Raw genomic sequence first — 22690 nt, 5'->3', positions numbered from 1 at the left:
ACATATTAGATATAAGATAGGTTTAAGAATTGAGTGTGATGAGTGTGATTGAGAGTGTGAGTGTGATCAATGTCAACATATCCTCATATCCCCTCCTTTTCCTGAAGAAAATATGTCACCCTTCTAAACTCGAGTTGACCGCGAGTAATCGGTTTCCTATATTATTAACATTAGAATTAAGGAAAAATGTATATATATACTAGTAACAATACAGTAAGGAGTTCGGCTCCTTTAAACCTATGTAACTGAGCCTGTAAAAATAAACGATTTAAATAAAAAAAAAAAAAAAAATGATATTAAGCATATTAAGCAGCACACTCTTTGTAATTAACTCTTCACACGTTTATGTCGTGTACAGTAATTTATATTTAATGCGACATTTATCTAATTGGACAGACCTGTAATGCTACACGTTTAATTGAACATTTTTACCTCTATTTGGAGATTTTTGTAAACATCGAGTTTGGGGCCCAAATTATGGCCCACATCAAAATTCGCCATCATACGTCGAAACTGTACCACTCTCATGTCCAATTACAGGTCAAAGTCGCCTCCAATGCGACACTGAGTGGTGCCTCGGCGTGTCGCATTAAATGTAAATTACTGTACATTCACCAAGTTCGACAAAATTGGTCACAAGTCAATTTCGTGGTCTCATTTCAGGATAAACTGTAACACATCCAAAGCAGGCCAATAAATTATTACTATCGTCGAGGTTAATTTTAGCGGCATTCAAACGGCAGAATTTTGGTATCACTAGCAAAAGCTCGCTTCCCGAAACTTCGCCATAGAAATTTGCCAGCTCTGAAATTATCGATCTTAAGGCGTACACTGTTTGACCGGAGGTCAGAAAAAAATTTGTCAAAATTTAGTACAAATTTCATGTTTGACAAAAATATTTTACAACCGTAATTATGGTTGTGGCCTATTTGTTTTTGTCAAAAATTTGACATAATTCTATTTGACCAAATACAGCTATTCGGAGGGAATGCCAAACACGGTTATCACATGGTACACTGTTTGTCGAGTCGGATACTATTATGTGTGCATCAGCTGTCATTTTTCGAAGAAAAAATATTTATTGATAGAAATGGCTATTGCAACTGAAGACGTCATATGAATAAATAAATGTACGAATAAATTCATTCGATATTTCATTCAAATTAAATTAATGAAATTGTGTTCTCTCAAATAGAAATGAATATTCCTTCAAAAGAAACAAACGCACACCTATGTACACATACACACAGATGAATATATTCATATTAGATCGCAATTCAATTCCAACATAATCGCTATTATATCCGGTCAAAGTTGCATATTCATCCAAACAAATTCGGTAAGCATTTGCCATGTATGTATATGGCCTCCACTTTTGCATGCATATGCCAGTTAGGCGCATTATATGCCAACCAAATTTTAGGGCATATGATGTTATATATACGCTTGTTATGCGATTTAATGTTTGCTGGGTATAGCCACAAAAACAGGCGCTATATCGCGTCAAGCTACTCGCGCTATACGCGTCTCAATTTGCGCCTGGCCTTACTGTACTACATATTTCAACGATTTCGAATTCGCACATTTTTCCTCGGGTCATCCAGCTGCTCTACGACAGCTCAAACTCATTGAAAAAGCGGTCTGTCATACGCCGTGACTTCACTTGTCAATCGGCGGAGCATTCCGTGTGCCAGGGGAAAAATCCGCAAGTTTCGGTGTCGTTAAAGCGGATAAAACAAGTTTCCAGCTTCCAAAGCCGCCCCAAAATGTCCGATGAAACAACTGAATTAGAACAGAGGTAATACGTTTACGAAATGTGTCACGGTGGATGGTGTGTTTCTGAAAACAGCAAAACTCGTTCCATGCCCCGAAAAGAATGTTCCAAATTTTTACATAATCAGTCAGGTTTTTGTGTGTGGAATGAGTGCGGAAGGAGGGAGGACATGTGGGGTGAAAGATTCACTGGCTAGAATATGAGGGATAAAACGAAAACAATTGTGTAATCACCAAACCGTGATGTCGCGAAGCAAGACGTACAATACTGAATAGAACGATGTTTTATTTTTCCGCACCATGGAAGGCGCGGATATTTCCAAGCGCCTGCTATTGCTTTCTGTCTGCCTAATAGAGCATTACGATGTTAAACAGCTGAAAACAGTTTCAATGTAAAGATTGCCTTAACCTTGAACTTAAAACATTGCCTGGTATCAGTTGATACGAGGGGTCCATAGATGCTCTCTGTGCGATATGCTAAAAATATTGTATTGTTTCGTAAAAAAAAATATGAAATTGGTATATCAGGGTTGTGTGTATAGCTTATGAATGATGTTGCAAATCGTATTCTAATGTTGAATTATTTTCCATCCTCATGTTACGCTCTGTTGTACATTTTCCTTTCGCAGTAATTAGCTTTGCATACGTGACCAGTGAGAACCGCTGGGCAGCACTAAGGGAAATTGGGTAATTCTCCTGGTTTTACAGGCAATGTCAGCTTTCGAAGAACTGAAACGGCTCAGCCCAATCGAGTGAGTGCTATTTCTACCTTTCGAGTATCGTTAGCACGCGACGAAACAAAAAAAAATCGTTTTAACGCGATTTACCTATTTTTCAAGCCACGGCGTTCGAACAAATTGGCGACAATATTTTAAGTTGATTCGGATCACCCGTAAATAACACTTAAATTCAGCTCGTTCAAAGTTTGTTTTGTTTTGTTGTTCAAGTGGTAGTATACTTCCATTTATTTTCTATTCATATTAGTAGATAATTGCAAAAATGATGGGTACAAATTATGTCATCTCTCTCCATTATTTCTTAGTGAGCTGAAATCTCCCACGGTACACGTGATTCGTGAAGTGTACGAAGGCGAAAATGCGCACGAGACGTTTGTGCTGGAACTGGACAAAGCACTTTACGCCAGGGCGGATTATATTATCATTGAACCGACGCGTTTGGGCGAAGAAACGGGACGTTGGATTGCCGTCGGGAACTGCCTGCACAAAACAGCATTATTCAGTGGCGTAGCTTCGGTGGCAGCTGGTAAGTAAAGATTTTTGAAAAAAAGGGTGGGTTATATATATGATATAACCGCAAGGTTGGCGTAGGACTACCGTTGGCTTAGTAAAAATTTGTTTGTATTGATTAGATTATTGATTGAATGGAATAATTTTCGAATTCAATAAATAACTCGGATCATCCGTTATTCTTTATCGTATGGTGTTTGCCTAGGAATTTCAAAATATGTGAACGGAAGAAATGTCAAACGATCATTGTATTTTACATTTCCATTCGAAGTTATCGCATTTCTCAAGTGTACATACTTCTCGATTTGATAAACTTCAGGCACTCAGCTCCGATTTTGACATGCACGTTGAAAGTATACTGTTGAATCAATCGACGCTATCGCAGTAAATAGTTATCAGGCATTGACGATCTGCGTGGAAATTCAGTGAGTAGAAGATATGACATATCTTCCAATGCAGTCTTGAATAACCAATCCAAAGCATTGTGTTTGTACCCGTTTTGGTAATCGGTGTCACATTACGAGGTGTAAAAAGCATGCGATACAAAAGTTCCCCCGGCTTGCATGAATCAATATCTTCAACTTTTTATACTACAAAAGTTTTAAACATGAAAGTTCATTCGCTTCTAGTGTCTGAAATGGCGATTTTCTCAGGCTCATTAGTTTGTCCATACTAGGGAAGCACTGTGGTCACGCGTATTCTAGAGCTTGCCCCTCAGAATACATTCAAGGCGTGTTATTTGGCTTAAGAAATCTCAACTAAGTATTATTAAATGACGCTAGTTAATGCATACGTTAAGACGGCAAAAGTTCCACAGGGAACGTTAACGCCATTCAAGAAGAGGAAGAAGAAGAAGAAGAAGAGAAGAATATCTGAAATTTTAATCGAGTAATTTTGTATCGAATAATTGAAAATCAAAATATGAATACATCGAATAATTGTCACTGTAATCGCGATTAATGAAAGAAGGGATCTTTCCCAAGGTTAATGCATTTTTTATGCTATATAATTTTTTTATTCAACCATCTAACATCGACAACCCGATAGACCACACGACCAGAATGACTACGTGATACGTGATTATTACAAGGAATAAATATTCGCTCGATTAATTGGACATTGAAAGACAATTATTCGGATGAATCGAATATTGAAAAAAGCCCCAACGATTATTCGATAATCGAATAAATGAAAAAATAGACATCACTATTTGCATGGATTTGTAATGCCGATTTCGCCAGGGTCAATGGTTTTGAAGTCTGTGTTAGGGAAACCATTCCAATCCGACAAATTGTGGTTGTAAGGCTGTAGTATGTGTCTTATCAACAACTAAAATCATTAACATAACTCTAAAGACATCCTTGTATTCCTTTAAATGGTTTGATAGTTTTAATTGTTGATCTTAATAAAGTTTACTGCTTGACGCAGTGAAAAGCGAAGTAAGATGCTTAGAGATTCGCCCGATACAAACATTCTTAAGGATACCATGATTTCCAGTGGATTGAATTACTGAAACCGGGTGGCACTTGCCGACAATTGTTCCGGCTTTTAGAGTGACAGAAGACGTCGAAGTGTTCAGCATTTGAATAGGAACGATTTCGTGTGCGGCTTCCGAAATCGTCCTCGCGACGATGAGTTCTGAGTTGACTACGTTCTCTTCAACCATAAGCGTTTGTTGACTATGATCCACCACCCAATTAATAGGAGCAACGAATTCACAGTTGGCTGGGATTTTCACGTCACTCAGGAGCACAGCTGGGAAGGATTTTTCCTCGATGCTGTATCGTGTCAGCGGAATTAACCCTGTCGCTGGGAATTGCACCTTCCTCGCACGAAATCCATTTTACATGTATTTTTGGCCAATTAATAACTTCCTAGTATGCAGTTCTCTGGAAGGTCAACAACCCATGTTATGTGGTCAACATTAAGTTGTTCGATGGCGAAAGTTAGTGTTATTTCTGCCAAACTGGTAATAATTGTCTAGATACGGTCCGTATGTACTTTTTGTTAACGTTTGTCTTATTTTCTCATAGAAATTTCGGCTGATGAGTGTATTTGCTGCTCCATTGTCTACAATTGCCTCTCACGGTTTACGTTCTATACTAATCGAAGCGAGATAACTGCCATCGTGTCAAGTTAAACTGTGAACGTAATAGATACTGCTGGAGCTTGAGTTTCTGCCGACCTATGCCCCACTAAGCCAGCAAACGATTGTTTCCTGATCGATTTTATGCTTTGTATAGGCACCTTTTACGGAAAGGGTTTGATTTATGTATCTACAGCTCTTGCTTCGAACACGATCGCATTTTCCTCTAATGATTCATCACTGAACGATTGTTCGCTTTTTGTGATCAGCCCAGAAATGATCCAGAGCAATTAAATCGCCAATCTCGAAAGCGTTGATTTAGAGAATATTGAGGATCGGAATAATCGTTGCGAATCTCTGGCGCGACATTTCGGAGAACTTCGAGTGCAGGACCTCTCAGCATCGCGGCTTTATTATTAAATATTTCGCTCGAAGCTCCATTTGAGTGTACTGTGGGAGGCTTTGGTCTATCGGATTCCCGGTGAATTGCTTAGCGTTTAACGCTACACAGATTTTTTTTAATTTGTCCATTTGATTTCGCAGGTGATCCAATTCCACCCCATAATCATGCGACTGCTGGTTTACTTCTTTTCGTATATCATTGACTGATGATGAAACCGATGCATCAAGTTCTTGGAACTTTTGTATTAGATTCCTTCTGGTCCTTCTGTTAACGTCTTTTTTTCTCCACCTAGGAATTAATCTCCTTACTGAAGAAGTGCCCGTAAATTCAGTTACCCTGATTTCCCATAAGGGCGTATGTAGAAAAATGGAACTTTTGACGTGGGACTACGTCTAACCGGAGTATATGGAGGGTAAAATGAAAACCTACACAAAATGAAATGAACATGCAGGAAGAAATGAAAGTTTCCGAATGCTTATAATTCGAACATTTCTTACTGGATCGGAAAGATGTTTGCATCAATTGATACGGAATATTTCTACGCTTCTATCGCAATTAATGAAATGTTATTATTCATTAGATAAACAATTGAATAACTGTAAAATGTTAAGCGTTATCTAAACGCCCTAACTACCTCGTTTTGATTGGCCCGATTTATGGCTTCCCCAACACAGCTATCAAAACCAAGCAGCCTTGGAAAAATCGGCATTGCAAATACATGAGAGTCGGGGGTAGTTTTGTTCCGACTGAAATGTTTTTCCCTGACACAGACTTCAAATCCATGGATCGTGGGAAAATTGGCATTGCAAATACATGCAAGTTGGGGGTATTTTTGTTCCGACTGAAATGTATTTCTCAAGCACAGACTTCAGAACCAAGGTGTCTAAGGAAATTGGCATAACAAACTCATGCAGATCGGGGGTATTTTTCCTGCGACTGAAATGTGTTTCCCTAACACAGACTTCTAATCCAAGGAGCGTGGGGAAATTTGCATAGCAAATACATTTAAGTCGGACGCATTTTGACGTAGGATTACGTCTTTCGGGAACATTTTGGGGTACAAATTGAAAATCGAAAATCGAATACATCGTGAAAATTGTCCGATTTCAAACGCCTATTGCTCAGTCATTTAATGTTGGATTGATGAAATTTTTGCGTCAGTCGATTTCGGCACTCCATAACAAAGTTTTATATTGAAGAAAATAATATATGTCATAAAACTAACTATCGAACAATTGAAAAATCTCAACCCCTATCCTAACGGAAATACCCACTTGTGATTGGTCGAAATTGACGACACATGCGGCGGATCCCTAACATGAGACATGCAAACCAAGCTGCCTGGGGGAAATTGACATTGCAAATACATGAATGTAGGGGGAGCTTTTGTTCCTACCGAAATGTGTTCCCAAACAGAGACATTAAAACCAAGCTGCCTGAGGGAAATCGGAAATGCAAATATATGCATGTCGGGGGCAATATAAAAGCAAGTAAGGTGGTGATACGATTAATTCTAGTAAATAAAATTTGAATTTGGAACATTAATGTTGGTTGCTTTGTGAAATTTCATATCAATGACCGATCGTGTATTGTGAATAATTTAGCATAAGTTTAGGTGTAAAATTGTATATGGTAGCAGTTGTGTTAATAATGACTTGATTTATGAAACAATTTCATTCAATTTTCATAAATAAAAACCAAGGTGTGTTCCCGCTCGAGAACGGGTCGTTTGGTTTAAGCTGTCTGTTATGTTGTGTTCATTTTCACCCAAGGAATGTTTATACGGCGAGAAAAATTGGAAAAGTGAAGAAATAGTGATTTCTCATATGCTCTACATATAGTATTAGGTGTTGTTAGTCCAATTAAAATTCGCATGGGTTAAATAAACACTCAGAAAGTAAAATTATGAAAGAAAATTACCTTTCCCAATTCAAATATGTTTTCTCTATATTAAAGTAACATGTTTTACTGATGAGAAAATTTGATAATTGTGTTCGGTATTGGTAATTATCTTATATTACATTGGTGAGTTTTTTTTCTTTATTTCATCCATACATATCACAGGAGGCATCTTGTCTAGGATCAAAGAGGGTGGTTTTCATCACATCTCGTTCCACTTCGGTATCTTGTATCTGATACACACCATCCAACGACTATCATCACTCGCTAAACACTGGTGGAGTGAACAAACAATACCCAAAAACCAAACAAAACGGCCCTTTTCAGGTCCACCAAATCATTATCAAAGAGTTTAACGATGTAATTCTTCAAACATATAGCCTAACGAAATCCTACGTCAACTATGCGGTCGTGTCTCGGACACAATCCTTCTGTGACTTTTTTTCGGTTGAAATGTGTTTTTATTCCACACAGACTTCAGAACCAAGGTGTCTGAGGAAATTACAAATAAAACATAAATTTCTGCATTACTCGAGCATTAATCAAGCAAACGAAACCAAATTAGGTATATGGAGGTTATAGGGTGCAATAAATGATTCTATGGTGGTTAGATATTCCACCCCCCTCTCTAAGGGGGAGCTGCCATACAAATAAAAGACAAAATTGTGCATAACTCGAAAACAAGAAATTGCCAAATTTGGCATGCGAAGGGTTTAGGGGACACAAAACGTTTCTATTTTAAACAGACACTCCTCCCGTCTCTCTAAAGGGGAAGGGGGCTGCCGTACAAATGAAGAACAAATTTCTGCATAACTCGAAAACTAATCAAGCAAATGGAGTCAAATTTGGCCTGTGAATTTTTTAGGGGGCACGGAACGTTTCTATGGTGAATAGACACTCCTCTCCCATCTCTAAGGGGTGAAGAGGAGAGTGGTCTGTCTTTATTCTATCATATTTTCTGTATGAAACATTTATTCCAAGTAACGGAGAAACATGTTAACTGCAAGTGGTTAAAAAATCTTGAACGAGAATTGTGTTTTAAAATAATATGATATTATAATGATGAGTTTTGGTAGAATTACTAGGAATTTCATAGTAAAAGGTAAATTCAACGGGGTCGATTAGAAAATCAATCACTGAACAGTTCTGCGATTGGACTCATGAACTTGCGCTTAGTAAGAAAACGTGAATGTGATAACGAAAAATAAATTTTGGGCGGGACGAAGTTTGCCGGGTCAGCTAGTTATTTATATTTGTGAAACCAACACAGTGCGGTGAAATCTCATTAAGAGACTATATTGAGCGTTAGTCTATTTTTGTCGTCTGAGTGAAGTACAAAAATGAGCGAAATGAGATAAATACAAACTGGATTGGTGAGGGAGCCACAGAGCTTTGCCTAGTAGTACAAAAGTGGAATGGGAGAGGTGTATATTTGCGCTGGATATTTTCAAACAGGAATCGACTGCGCCGGAGATTTTGCTAAGACGCTGGTTTGTACAGAAAAGGATCATGCTGGTTTGTAGATCAACGCTACCGAACACTTCGAGTGGATCCGTGCGGAGACTTTTATGGATTCTGGAATTTTAGAAACACTGTCTTCATGGCTTACGGAGATAAGGGGCAAATGAACTACAAAGTTTGAAGCCTCTCTAAAACAAAAAAAAATTAAATTAGAATATTCCCTTAGTATAAGCAAATTATTCATATTTGAGAAACTAACACAGTGCGATGAGATTTTATCAAGAGACTATTTTGAACCTCAATACACTGGATTCTCTTTTTACGCGATTTTTTTACGTGATTTTTTTTACGCGACTTTTTATACGCGATTTGCTTGAAATTACGCGATTTTTTTACGCGATTTACTCAAAATTACGCGATTTTTTTTTATGTGATTTTCTCAAAATTACGCGATTTTAATTTGCGCGCCAGCAAATTCTAGTAGTAGAGAGTAGAGAGTAGAGAGTAGAGAGTAGAGAGTAGAGAGTAGAGAGTAGAGAGTAGAATGGAGAGTAGAGAGTAGAGAGTAGAGAGTACAGAATAGAGAGTAGAGAGTAGAGAGTAGAGAGTAGAGAGTAGAGAGAGTAGAGAGAGAGTAGAAAGAGTGGAGAGTAGAGAGTAAAGAGCAAAGAGCAGAGAATAGAGAGTAGAGAGTACAGAATAGAGAGTAGAGAGTACAGAATAGAGAGTACAGAATAGAGAGTAGAGAATAGAGAATAGAGAGTAGAGAATAGAGAATAGAGAGTAGAGAATAGAGAATAGAGAGTAGAGAATAGAGAATAGAGAGTAGAGAATAGAGAATAGAGAATAGAGAGTAGAGAATAGAGAATAGAGAGTAGAGAGTAGAGAGTAGAGAGAAGAGAATAGAGAGTAGAGAGTAGAGAGTAGAGAGTAGAGAGTAGAGAGTAGAGAGTACAGAATAGAGTACAGAATGGAGAGTAGAGAGTGGAGAGTAGAGAATAGAGAGTAGAGAGTAGAGAGTAGAATGGAGAGTAGAGAGTAAAGAGTAGAAAGTACAGAATAGAGAATAGAGAGTAGAGAATAGAGATTAGAGAATAGAGAATAGAGAGTAGAGAGTAAAGAGCAAAGAGCAGAGAGTAGAGAGTAGAGAGTACAGAATAGAGAGTAGAGAATAGAGAGTAGAGAGTAGAGAGAAGAGAGAAGAGAATAGAGAATAGAGAGTAGAGAGTAGAGAGTAGAGAGTAGAGAGTAGAGAGTAGAGAGTAGAGAGTAGAGAGAGAGTAGAGAGTAGAGAGTAGAGAGTAGAGAGTAGAGAGAAGAGAGAAGCGAGAGGAGAGTAGAGAGTAGAAAATGAAAAGTAGAGTAAAGAGTAGAGAGTAGAGAGTAAAGAATAGAACATGAAGAGTAAAGAGCAAAGAGCAGAGAATAGAGAATAGAGAGTAGAGAGTAGAGAGTGGAAAATGAAGAGTAGAGAGTAGAAATGAATGGTGGACTATATATTTTTTCAATACTCCATCAATATGGATATCAAGTGAAATAGTCTAGTGAAACTATTACAACAAACTATTAAGAACAAAGTTATTTATCAAAAATACAAATGCAAAATTGGTTCCACCACAAATGGCGATGTACATATATGTTTTTTTCAAAACTCTATCAATATTGGGGTCAAATGAAAGAATTTAACCTGAAGAACACAGTAGATCACGAAAAATCCAAATCCAAGATGGCCGTAGTCACACATTAGCCAATTAGTTTTTTTAAATGGTTTTGTTTAGCTTGGCCTGTTTGTATGTTTGTAAGGTTGACTTTTATGACCACGTTGAGCCCAGGGGCGGTCCCTAGGGGCCGACGTTGAGCTTTTTGGCAGGAAAGTGCTGACTAGCTAAAACCGACAGTTATAAAATAATAACATAGAAATATACAGGTGAACTCCGATATAACGTTCCCTCGTTATAACGTACCCTCGATATAACGTCACTAGATATAACGTACACATTTCCAAAGTGTAAAGGATTTTTTTTGTCTGAAAGAACAATGGATTATCTGCATTGTGATGCTAAAACATGTTTTGTACCTTGAAACAAACTCAAAATACCGCTGGTTTTGTGATTCCGGATTCTAAATGAATCAAGCTTTAATCAACAGTACGAATGGAAACACCATGAGAAAGGCTGGCTTCGTTATCTAATTACATTCATTCATCAACTTTACTAAAACAGCAACACAATAATGTATTATAGGCTACGTTTGTGAGTTCTTTATTATGCTTCGATATAACGTACAATTCGATACAACGCACAATTTCGAAAGTGAAATGTACGTTATATCGAAGTTACCCTGTATACGGTTTGTTTTCGGATGTTTTACAAAACATGACAACTTTCTAGTTGAATTGCTGACTATTTTCTATTTATCGATAAGTATCTTTGGGAACTGGAACTGACACTGTTATTGTACAAACGCTCTTGATGCGCCTTGAATGGAAACATAATAAGAAAAAATCGAGGCTTAATGCGTTGATAAAAATTTGATCCATTACCTATTGATCGATTGATCTGAAATTTGTAACACACCTTTATACAGGGTAACTTCGATATAACGTACATTTCACTTTCAAAATTGTACGTTGTATCGAAGCATAATAAAGAACTCACAAACGTAGCCTATAATACATTATTGTGTTGCTGTTTTAGTAAAGTTAATGAATAAATTCAATTAGAAAACGATGTTAGCCTTTCTCATGATGTTTCCCTTCGTACTGTTGATTAAAGCGTGATTCATTTAGAATCCGGAATCACAAAATCAGCTGTATTTCGGGACTCATTAAAATTACGAAACATGTTTCAGCATCACAATACAGAAAATTCATTGTTCTTTCAGAAAAGAAATATTCAAAATAAAAAATTCCTTTACACTTTGGAAATGTATACGTTATATCGAAGTTCCCCTGTATATGATTCTATTATAAAACTGCGTATTCCACGATTTTGGAAAATCTAGTTAAGCCGCCAATACTAAATTACTGATTTCATGATTTTATATTATCTCGAAAAAAAAACATGATTAGGATGTGTAACAAATGAATGGACTTGACTTGAAGAAGAATCTACATTATGAACAACGTCACAAAATGGTTGACTAAGTTTTTTTTTGCAATCCTCCTAATCAGTGTTACCACACGTACAGATTTATCTGGAAATCTGGACGGTACAGAATACTGATTTTCGTCAAAAAAAAAACAGATTGGTACAGATTTTTTTTCACGTGTGAAATTTCTTACATTTGAACAACGCAAAATTAAGGTACATAATGACCTTTTCGCCGCAGTTGTTTTGCTTCAGATCAATAGATTGAATCTTTTATTCCAGACAGAAAAACCTGAATTTGCTACCTGAAAATGCTACATGAAGAGCTGAACGATTTTCATTTATTCATTCTCACTAATATCTGTGAGGAATCTTACGTTGTTTCAATATCCAATGCTATTAAATTTGAAGATCATTTGGAAAGCGGCAAGAATTTTTAGGTTGGAATAGCAGCAGAAGAAACTATCAGAATAATGGACAGCAGATAATTTTTAAGAATATTTGTCGTAGTTTTTTCGTGGAACTGTTCAAGCAAATGAGAAAAAGATTCGATTTCGATAATCCGACGCTCAAGGCTGCGGCAATGTTAAATCCCAGAAACTTTCCTAATTTGACAAGCATTGTGTTAGAAGCGTTTCCAGGATTCTACAATGGGAATATACAAAATTTAGAGAATGAGTTCCGCAACCTTAAGATAAGATTACTCCGTAAGGGAATCGCAGTTTCAGAAAACGTGCATGTGCAGGATTGGTGGATAAAAATTCGATGTCTAAAAAAAATTGACGGTTCGCTTTTCGGCGCTTCGATGTCTTTTTTGTTACGTTCACACTATGCCTCACTCCTCAACAATTATAGAGCGATTTTCTCTGAATATAATCAGAACAAAAATAAGCTTCGCAATCGGCTTAGCAACGATACGATGAACGCTATTTTTGGTTTAAAATATTTGATTAAACATCGTGGCGGCAGCACGATAATTTTAATGAATAATAGTATGCGATCTAGATTCAGAAAAAAAATATGTATGAGCATCATGAAACACATGAATGACTTGCAAGTGGTAAATAAATGAGTATTTTTTTCATGCTAATAAATTAGTTTATTGTCTACAACGAATGTTTTCGATGGTACAAATTTTTGGAAAAAAAAACAGACGAGAAAGATTTTTAACCCCTCTGGTACAGATTAAAATGTGGCAACACTTCTCCTAATATCGGTATCAAATGAAATGATTTGGCTGATAGAATACAGTACCTCTGCTCTCTACACCCTTCTCACTACTTTCTACATTTTACTCTGTACTCTCTATTCTCTCTTTTTTATTGGCAGACTTATCTCACTTCTTAACTAGGCGAACCTAGCCAGAATTTTCACCTGCCCCCGGGCTTCTGAATGCCAAAGGGGGACTAGGCTCTGCGGAATGCACGTATCTGCATGCTCGTGCTGTTTCAGTCCTGACCGAGAAATTGTCGGACAATCGCGCAGGTGCTAAGGATGACCGACTTTTGGATGCCGGCCAATTCCTTCTCCATATTCAACACCTTTAGCGCTTCCAGAAGTGTCTTCGGGACAATTCCAGTTCCAGAGAGAACGACTGGAACAATTCTTGGGACCTCCCTTAGCCCCCACAGTTCCTTGAGCTCCACGGCCAATGGTCGGTACTTGCAGATTTTGCGACCGTGGGTCTCCTCCAGATTCTGGTTCAGTGGAATAGCGACATCGATGATGGTGACTTTGCGGTCGCTCTTGTCGTAAACCATTATATCTGGCCGGTTGTGGTGGATCGAGAGGTCGGTCAGAACAGTGCGATCCCAGTACAGCTTGAAACGGTCATTTTCCAGGACAGGTGCAGGCAGGTACCGGTAGTTTGGTACGTTGTCTTCCAGTAGAGCACATTGGAGCGCCAGTTGTCGATGAACAATACGGGCCACGTTGTTGTGGCGCTCGGTGTAGGCTGCGTTGGCCAAAACGGGACAGCCTCCCATAATGTGCTCTATGTTTTCACCTGGTTGATGACACATCCGGCAAATGTCATCAACGTCTTGATGCCAGACGTACCGCCTGCAGTTTCTCGTCGGCATTATCCTGTCCTGGATGGCTATCATGTCGGCTTCTACTACTGAAGAGAGTTCACCACGCGTTAGCCACAGATTAGATGCGGCCTTGTCGACGTGTGGCCGGTCCAGTTGATGGGGGTGGGCACCATGCACTGCCTTCTGCTTCCAAGCTGCAATCTTCTCCTCCACTGTCTGCAGATTGCAGTTGAGTTGGTACTCCGCTTGCGCCAAGTGCAGAGCGCTGTATCCTCTGTCGGCGGCGCAGACAGCCCGGTATAGCGCGTTTTGGTTGGCGCGTTCTGCGAAGTACTCGCGCAGTTGTCGTACCTGGGCAACACACAGTGCAGATATGTCGACTATTCCAAGTCCCCCTTCTTTGCGTGGCAGTGAAACTCTCTCCAGTGCCGATTGAGGATGGTGCATTCCGGCCTCTTTAAATGCTTTCCTCATCCTCCTCTCAAGGTCCTCTAGGTCAGTTTTGCTCCATTTGACTACACCAAAACTGAAGGTCAGCAGGGGAACCGCGAATGTGTTGATCGCGCGTACCTTGTTCCCCGCGTTGAGGAAAGTCCTCAGGACACAGTTCACTCGACTCAAGAACTTGTCTCGCAGCTCCGTCTTGATGTCGGAGTGGCGAATCCCGGTGAGCTGTCGGAATCCAAGATATTTATAGGATTCGCCACGAACCATGTCTCTTATGAACTCGCCGTCATAGACCTCGTAACCTCCGGATTCGGTAAACTGCCCTTTCAGCAGATGGACACAGCGGCACTTGTCGAGGCCGAACTCCATGCAAATGTCCCTGCTTATGTCTTCGACAACCCGGATAGCTACACCTAGACGCTGACGTGAATCAGCGTAGACCTTGAGATCATCCATGTAGAAGGTATGGGTCACTTCTTCGTGGGCGCCGTCGCCATACCTTATTTTATAGCCATGACCGTTTCTATTGACTATATAGCCATGACCGTTTCTATTCTCTCTTTTTTTGGCAGACTTATCTCACTTCTTAACTAGGCGAACCTAGCCAGAATTTTCACCTGCCCCCGGGCTTCTGAATGCCAAAGGGGGACTAGGCTCTGCGGAATGCACGTATCTGCATGCTCGTGCTGTTTCAGTCCTGACCGAGAAATTGTCGGACAATCGCGCAGGTGCTAAGGATGACCGACTTTTGGATGCCGGCCAATTCCTTCTCCATATTCAACACCTTTAGCGCTTCCAGAAGTGTCTTCGGGACAATTCCAGTTCCAGAGAGAACGACTGGAACAATTCTTGGGACCTCCCTTAGCCCCCACAGTTCCTTGAGCTCCACGGCCAATGGTCGGTACTTGCAGATTTTGCGACCGTGGGTCTCCTCCAGATTCTGGTTCAGTGGAATAGCGACATCGATGATGGTGACTTTGCGGTCGCTCTTGTCGTAAACCATTATATCTGGCCGGTTGTGGTGGATCGAGAGGTCGGTCAGAACAGTGCGATCCCAGTACAGCTTGAAACGGTCATTTTCCAGGACAGGTGCAGGCAGGTACCGGTAGTTTGGTACGTTGTCTTCCAGTAGAGCACATTGGAGCGCCAGTTGTCGATGAACAATACGGGCCACGTTGTTGTGGCGCTCGGTGTAGGCTGCGTTGGCCAAAACGGGACAGCCTCCCATAATGTGTTCTATGTTTTCACCTGGTTGATGGCACATCCGGCAAATGTCATCAACGTCTTGATGCCAGACGTACCGCCTGCAGTTTCTCGTCGGCATTATCCTGTCCTGGATGGCTATCATGTCGGCTTCTACTACTGAAGAGAGTTCACCACGCGTTAGCCACAGATTAGATGCGGCCTTGTCGACGTGTGGCCGATCCAGTTGATGGGGGTGGGCACCATGCACTGCCTTCTGCTTCCAAGCTGCAATCTTCTCCTCCACTGTCTGCAGATTGCAGTTGAGTTGGTACTCCGCTTGCGCCAAGTGCAGAGCGCTGTATCCTCTGTCGGCGGCGCAGACAGCCCGGTATAGCGCGTTTTGGTTGGCGCGTTCTGCGAAGTACTCGCGCAGTTGTCGTACCTGGGCAACACACAGTGCAGAAATGTCGACGATTCCAAGTCCCCCTTCTTTGCGTGGTAGTGAAACTCTCTCCAGTGCCGATTGAGGATGGTGCATTCCGGCCTCTTTGAATGCTTTCCTCATCCTCCTCTCAAGGTCCTCTAGGTCAGTTTTGCTCCATTTGACTACACCAAAACTGAAGGTCAGCAGGGGAACCGCGAATGTGTTGATCGCGCGTACCTTGTTCCCCGCGTTGAGGAAAGTCCTCAGGACACAGTTCACTCGACTCAAGAACTTGTCTCGCAGCTCCGTCTTGATGTCGGAGTGGCGAATCCCGGTGAGCTGTCGGAATCCAAGATATTTATAGGATTCGCCACGAACCATGTCTCTTATGAACTCGCCGTCATAGACCTCGTAGCCTCCGGATTCGGTAAGTTGTCCTTTCAGCAGGTGGACACAGCGACACTTGTCGAGGCCGAACTCCATACAGATGTCCCTGCTTATGTCTTCGACAACCCGGATAGCTACACCTAGACGCTGACGTGAATCAGCGTAGACCTTGAGATCGTCCATGTAAAAGGTATGGGTCACTTCTTCGTGGGCGCCGTCGCCATACCTTATTTTATAGCCATGACCGTTTCTATTGAGCGTCCTACTGAGGGGGTTCAGTGCCAGACAAAACCAAAGCGGGCTGAAAGAGTCGCCTTGGAATATCCCCCTATTTATCTGCAGCGTTCTAGACTGCAACACATTTTCCCCATCACTAAGGTGCAGAGACGTGCTCCACTGCCTCATCGCATGCTGCAGGAACCTAACGACGACGGGATCAATTTTGTAGAGCTCCAATACCCGGACGAGAAACGAGTGAGGTATGGAGTCATAAGCCTTCCTGTAATCGATATAGGCCATGCTTAGGTTCCGCTGATTATAAACCGCCTGGCCGACTATGGTTGCGTCGATGATGGCCTGGTCTTTGCAGCCATGCGTATTTTTTCTGCATCCTTTCTGCTCTTCTGCGATGATATGGTGTTGTTCGCAGTGGGCAGAAACTTTGGCGGTTATGATGCTGCTTAATATCTTGTACAGACTCGATAGGCACGTTATCGGCCTGTACTTTGATGGGTTCAATGTGTTGCTGTCTTTCGGGAGGAGGAATGTGACGCCACGGGTGGCGAATTCAGGGAGGTTGTGTGGGTCACGTAGCACCTTGTTGAAGCACTCAGCTATCTTTTGATGTGCGACGGTCAGCTTCTTGTGCCAGAAGTTCTGAACACCATCGGGGCCCGGTGCTGCCCAGTTCCTCAGGTACCGCGAGGCTTCGCGGACATCGTTCTCTTCGACGATGATAGCTGGCATCTCTCCAATTTCACCACAACTCTCCTCCTCCCGTCTTAACCACATTTGCCCGTCGCGATGTTGTACTGGGGTCTCCCAAATACCAGCCCAGAAGTTCGTCACATCGCTAATATCTGGCAAACCTTCGCGGTAGTCGGGCTTCTCGTCGCTAATGTGGTCGTAGAACGCTTTTTCGTTATCTCTGAACATCCGATTTTGTTCCTGGCGCTTTGCAGAGTCAGAGTAACGTTTCAGCCGTTTTGTAAGGACGCTCAATTGCTGTACCAGTGTGTCGAGTTTTTCCGTCAGCTGGTGAGCTCCCAGCTGGCGAAGTTCAGTAGGCCGCACGATCACAGCAACTTGGCGACATAATTTCGCCGATCTGCTGCCTCTTTTGTACGCCATCAGTCTTCCAATTGCGGCGCGCTTGTTTAGGATCCGTTGCTCCAATCTCCTTCGCCATGGAGGCTCACGCCTTTCACGGAGATGTTGGAGCAGTCCGCCTCTTGGCCTAATACGGTATCCTAAACTTTTGGCGGTCGCCACAGCAGCACAGTAAACTTTCAGTTGCAGCTCCTCCATGTTCTCAGCATCAACCAAGTGCAGCGGAAGAACGTGCTCGTTCATGAGCTTTACTGCACTTGTCAGCCCGCGGGAATGCTGCAACTTCGGGATCCTGGGGCGCGACAAAGGGTCCGTGTCGCGGAACTGTGAGATCGCCTCGTCGTAATGGAAGACCAGATCGCGTAGTAGTTGTTGATCTGGCTGTGGATCTTCCGGCTCAGGGGGTTGTTGTACTGTGGCCTCCACTGGTGCTGATTCGCGTGCCCCACTCGCGAATGAATTGCTCAGCCGTACTGAACTTCGTCTCGACACATCGCTTGCTCTGCTTGTTCTGGAGCTTAGTTCTCTCTTTTTTTTTTTTTTTTTTTTTTTTTTTTTTTTTTTTTTATAGAGGTGAGGAACGCTCTACCAGCCTTATCTGGGAAGGGTTAACCCAGACGTCGAGTGGGGATCGCACCCACAAAAACCAAGCCCTCTACTCGTTGCCTTATTCCCCCTGGGACCACATCTAGGCGACTACTTCAGGGGGCGGCTGTGCTCATGCACTCTTCGAGTTTTCAACGCTGACTAGCGTTGTCCTTCCCTTTTTCTCAACATTTTTTCTCTCTATTCGCTTTTCATTCCACTGCGCTTATGTCCTCTTCGCAGGCATCCATTTACCTCTCTACTCTCTACTCTCTCTGTTCTCTACTCTCTACTCTCTACTCTCTACTCTCTTCTCTCTACTCTCTACTCTCTCTACTCTCTACTCTCTACTCTCTACTCTCTACTCTCTACTCTCTACTCTCTCTACTCTCTACTCTCTACTCTCTAATCTCTCTACTCTCTACTCTCCACTCTTTCTACTCTCTACTCTCTCTACTCTCTACTCTTTACTCTCTACTCTCTACTCTCTACCCTTTCTACTCTCTACGCTCTACTCTCTACTCTCTACTCTCTACTCTCTACTCTCTACTCTCTACTCTCTACTCTCTGCTCTTTGCTCTTTACTCTCTACTCTCTAATCTCTCTACTCTCTACTCTCCACTCTTTCTACTCTCTACTCTCTCTACTCTCTACTCTCTACTCTCTACTCTCTACTCTCTACTCTCTACTCTCTGCTCTCTGCTCTTTACTCTCTACTCTCTATTCTCTACTCTTTACTCTCTACTCACTAGTCTCTAATCTCTAATCTCTATGCTCTCTACTCTCTACTCTGAACTCTCAACTCTCTACCCTCTGCTCTTTATTTCATACTCTTAATTATCTACTATCTATTCCTTATTCTCTACTCTTACTCTCTACTCTATACTTTCTTCTCTCTGCTCTATTACCAATCAATCAACCAAAACACACACACATACACGCAAAAAAAGAATCCAGTGTATCTCTTTGCCGGTCGAAGAAAGTGGTATGACATACATTTGAATCGAAAGATGATAGGTCTATGAGTGATTTTTGTTACATACGTATCCAAACATTTGTCTCAATAGCTCAAAAATTGCATTCAAAATAAACTATTGAAATTCCAAAAATCTAAATCTATCATGATTGTTCGATGGGCAAATTATGCTCGCTCTGGTCAATCCCGGACTTGCAATATTCTACGGGAAGAGATGAATACAACGAAATAAAGACGTTTCAAATTGGACCATTTCTTCCTCCGGTTTTATGCTTACCAACTCATTTGGCCTTCTATTTTTATTTATATAGATGCCGTTTTCTCCAGGCTCCTGCCCCGAATTGCATGTATTTGAAATTCCTATTTTCCCGGCTCCTTTGTTTTAAAGTCTGTGTTAGCGAAACTGTATTTCCCTGTTACTCTGGTTGCTCTTTTTGGTCGGCACAATTTGAGGAGTACAAATCGGACCAATCAAAACGGGACAGTTAGCGCGTTTAGATAATGCTTGACGTTTCACAATTATTCAATTGTTTGTCTAACAAACATTCTATTCGTTATGATAGATACGTAGAAATATTTTCTATCAATTGATGGAACCATCTTTTCGATCTATTGAGAAATGCTCGAGTAATAAACATTCGGAACCTTTCATTTTTGACGTAGGAACTACGTCTTACATTAAGCGTGCCAAATCAGAAAACAGGTCACGTTTTTATGAAATAAATTTAACGTTAATAACTATTTCTGCTGCGAACGGATTTTAACGATTGCATACCAATCGAATCGAAAATTTTCTAAGATTTGTTTGATATGCTATATATTGCAATCCCATAGTCTGTATATGATTAGATTGATGAAAATTCATTCAAGCATTCCCATTTCCCCATACATTTGTTCTGTCCATTGGTGTATTTTCCCGAACAGAGCTGTCAATAACGGGCAACTTATGCAGCCGCTAGAATAGAAACAACGAAGGGGGATAGCGAAAAGATAATATTTGCGAAATAAACTCCACCCTTGCATAGTGAGTAAGCTGCCGCTAGCGTATAAGTATTGCATCTCCTCTGAGGAAAATTCCCAGAATCTTTCTGCGCCCGAAATAATAAAGGTCGCTTATTCAGCTCGTTTTGTGTTTTATGTTTCCCCTCGAGCTGTGAACGCTAGCGAATATTTCACTTGAAGTGCATCTGGCATTGCAATTAAAACAATTTCGTTTTGTGTGTGTTGCTTGTTTTCGTAGCGTGAAACTTAGAACTTGTTCGTTTCCTGTACATGTGAATAGCAGATCTTCGATACTTTTAGTTGCCATTCGTATTTGCTCTCGTGCGCATCGGCTCTGTTCTGATGCAACAAGCTCCTTGCTAAGTTAACGGTTTTGACCGAGAGTCGAGAAACGATTTTCCAAAAAAGGTCATTCACGCGATGTTTCATTTTCATTGCAGCAACTGTGTGCAACTGTTAGACACGTGTTTGATGCTTGTTGAATGACGATGCACGGAAGATGCCTCTCGTTAAATACTCAGTGCAATGCGTGCATTGATATAAAGAAACAAATTGCGAGATATGACCAATTAGTGTGAGAAGGCAAAAGGCAAGAAATAATCGTTGCTTTTCGAAATGATTCCACAAAACCACGCAAGCCATTAAACCTTTAGAGGGTCCTCAGAACCAACAAATTAAAAAAAAAAGATTGCGTAGTCCTACGTTCTAAGCGGTCGTGTCTCGGATACTACCCCTCGAATTTTTTCTACATGTTCTGTGTTTATATTTTTACTCCCATATATTTCCGTTAGATGTAGTCCTACGTCAAAAAAATATTGTTAAACAAAATTTAATTGAATTGTATTATTTCAGGCCTGATATGGAGGGATATATTGTTTCTCTGTACTCCCCTGTGTGCAGTATCAGTATTCTGCACTGGATTGTACACAATATCTTGGTCGTACGACCCCTGTGTTCAGTATCAAGTTGGTATTCTACATAGCACCTTCATTACGCATGATTGACTTTTTCCCATTTCTTTCCAGGTTGAGAAAAACCCCAAAAGCCTGTCGAAAGTACCAAACGTGAACGATTTTTCGTCCCCGATAGTGTTAGTCTACACCAGTAATAAGTACTCGAAGTACACTCACCGGATCGTAACGCTGCTCGCAAGTTCATACTGCGCATGGCGCATTTATCAGCTTTTCAAATAATTTCAGAGCATCCGTTTGAAAAGTAGGATTCTTGTTGGCAGCCGGCTTTGGACAGGGATTTTGAGTTGAAGTTGTATCAGTTCTCCGAGTGCTTGATCGCCAGCATTCGTCTCAGTAAATTATTCCGTTTCGGGTCAAGGATACTAGATGGAAACAGTAACACTCTTCGCGAATATTTAATTTAAGCCACCGGAACATGCTGTCTTGTTGTTTTGAGGCTGCGTTTCAATATGATGATTAGACGATGAAACAAGGCAAGAAAAAAAATTTTCGGTGATCTATGGAAGGTTCCTGGATGATCACAGATTCCAGAGAGTGTTGATTCTGGGGCATTGATTGAACCTGGTCCAGTGTATTGAAAAAAAAAAAACAAACAATTCCCAAACTCAAGCAAAGCTTTTGTGGGCTGCATTTGGCCGCTGGTGGAGCTATTCCTGCTATTGGGATCTTACACTCGACATCATCATACAACTGACTGCCTATACAATTAAACTGGTATCACATTGATATCCGATTATGATTGGGCCAAAGTTTTCTCGTTACTATTCGTTTCAGTTTTAAGGATAGCAAGAAGTTTCATATGAAGATTGAAGTCGATCATGTTTCCCGATTCTGTGAGTAGTATTTCGTTATTTTACTTCTGTGTTTTATCATTTGTTCATTTTTGTTGAAATTGAATCGAATTTCGGTATAAAGTGATATTAGGAAAGTAGTAAACTTTCGTATTCGCAGAGTTCACGATTTCTGCTCGGATCAAAGAGGTTATGTATCCTAATGCATTTAAGTAAAAGGCAGGTAGCGGATATTAAGTGAATTTGGTCAAAATACTTAGCTGCACAAGAGGTAGATAAATCCGTTTTTAGTTTTGCTCAAAGATTGAATCTTTCATTTTAATAATTTTTTGTTCAAAGAAACTGCTTAAGATATTCTCCAAAAGACATTAGTAGTAGAAAAACGATGCTTAGAGCTATAAAAATCATGTGTCTAGAGAAAGATGAGAATATCTATATGTGGTAGTATTACGTTGTAATGTATGGAACAAGCCACTAAAAGTGGAATTAAGCGAACTGTGTAAAAAGTAACTTATCTTTGAAGAATAATACTATAGAAAGATTATAAACATTTATTCTAGTTTTGCACATATTGTTTCTAATTCGTTTGAATATGACCT

General features: G+C 40.7%; 1 protein-coding gene across 3 annotated transcripts; it reads left to right on the top strand.

The window, feature by feature from the left end:
- Window positions 1–1649: 1649 nt before the first annotated feature.
- LOC129769857 (transmembrane protein 11 homolog, mitochondrial) lies at window positions 1650–22630 on the top strand. 3 transcript variants are annotated; one of them, XM_055772359.1, is made up of 6 exons: window positions 1657–1798; window positions 2403–2525; window positions 2816–3036; window positions 21179–21291; window positions 21352–21462; window positions 21526–22630. In XM_055772359.1, exons 2-6 carry the CDS (start codon window positions 2485–2487, stop codon window positions 21586–21588), a joined length of 549 nt encoding a protein of 182 aa, XP_055628334.1. In that variant the 5' UTR covers window positions 1657–1798; window positions 2403–2484; the 3' UTR covers window positions 21589–22630. The 3 variants fall into 3 exon arrangements, with proteins under 3 accessions (XP_055628336.1, XP_055628334.1, XP_055628335.1); XM_055772361.1 differs by lacking the exon at window positions 2403–2525 and having other exon boundaries at window positions 1650–1798; window positions 21526–22629; XM_055772360.1 differs by having other exon boundaries at window positions 21352–22629.
- The last annotated feature ends 60 nt before the right edge of the window (window positions 22631–22690 follow it).

Source organism: Toxorhynchites rutilus, chromosome 2 (assembly GCF_029784135.1).
Source record: "Toxorhynchites rutilus septentrionalis strain SRP chromosome 2, ASM2978413v1, whole genome shotgun sequence".
NCBI classification, from domain to species: Eukaryota; Metazoa; Arthropoda; class Insecta; order Diptera; family Culicidae; genus Toxorhynchites; species Toxorhynchites rutilus.
Note: the sequence above shows the minus strand (reverse complement) of the source record. Positions and strands in the feature narration are given on the sequence as shown.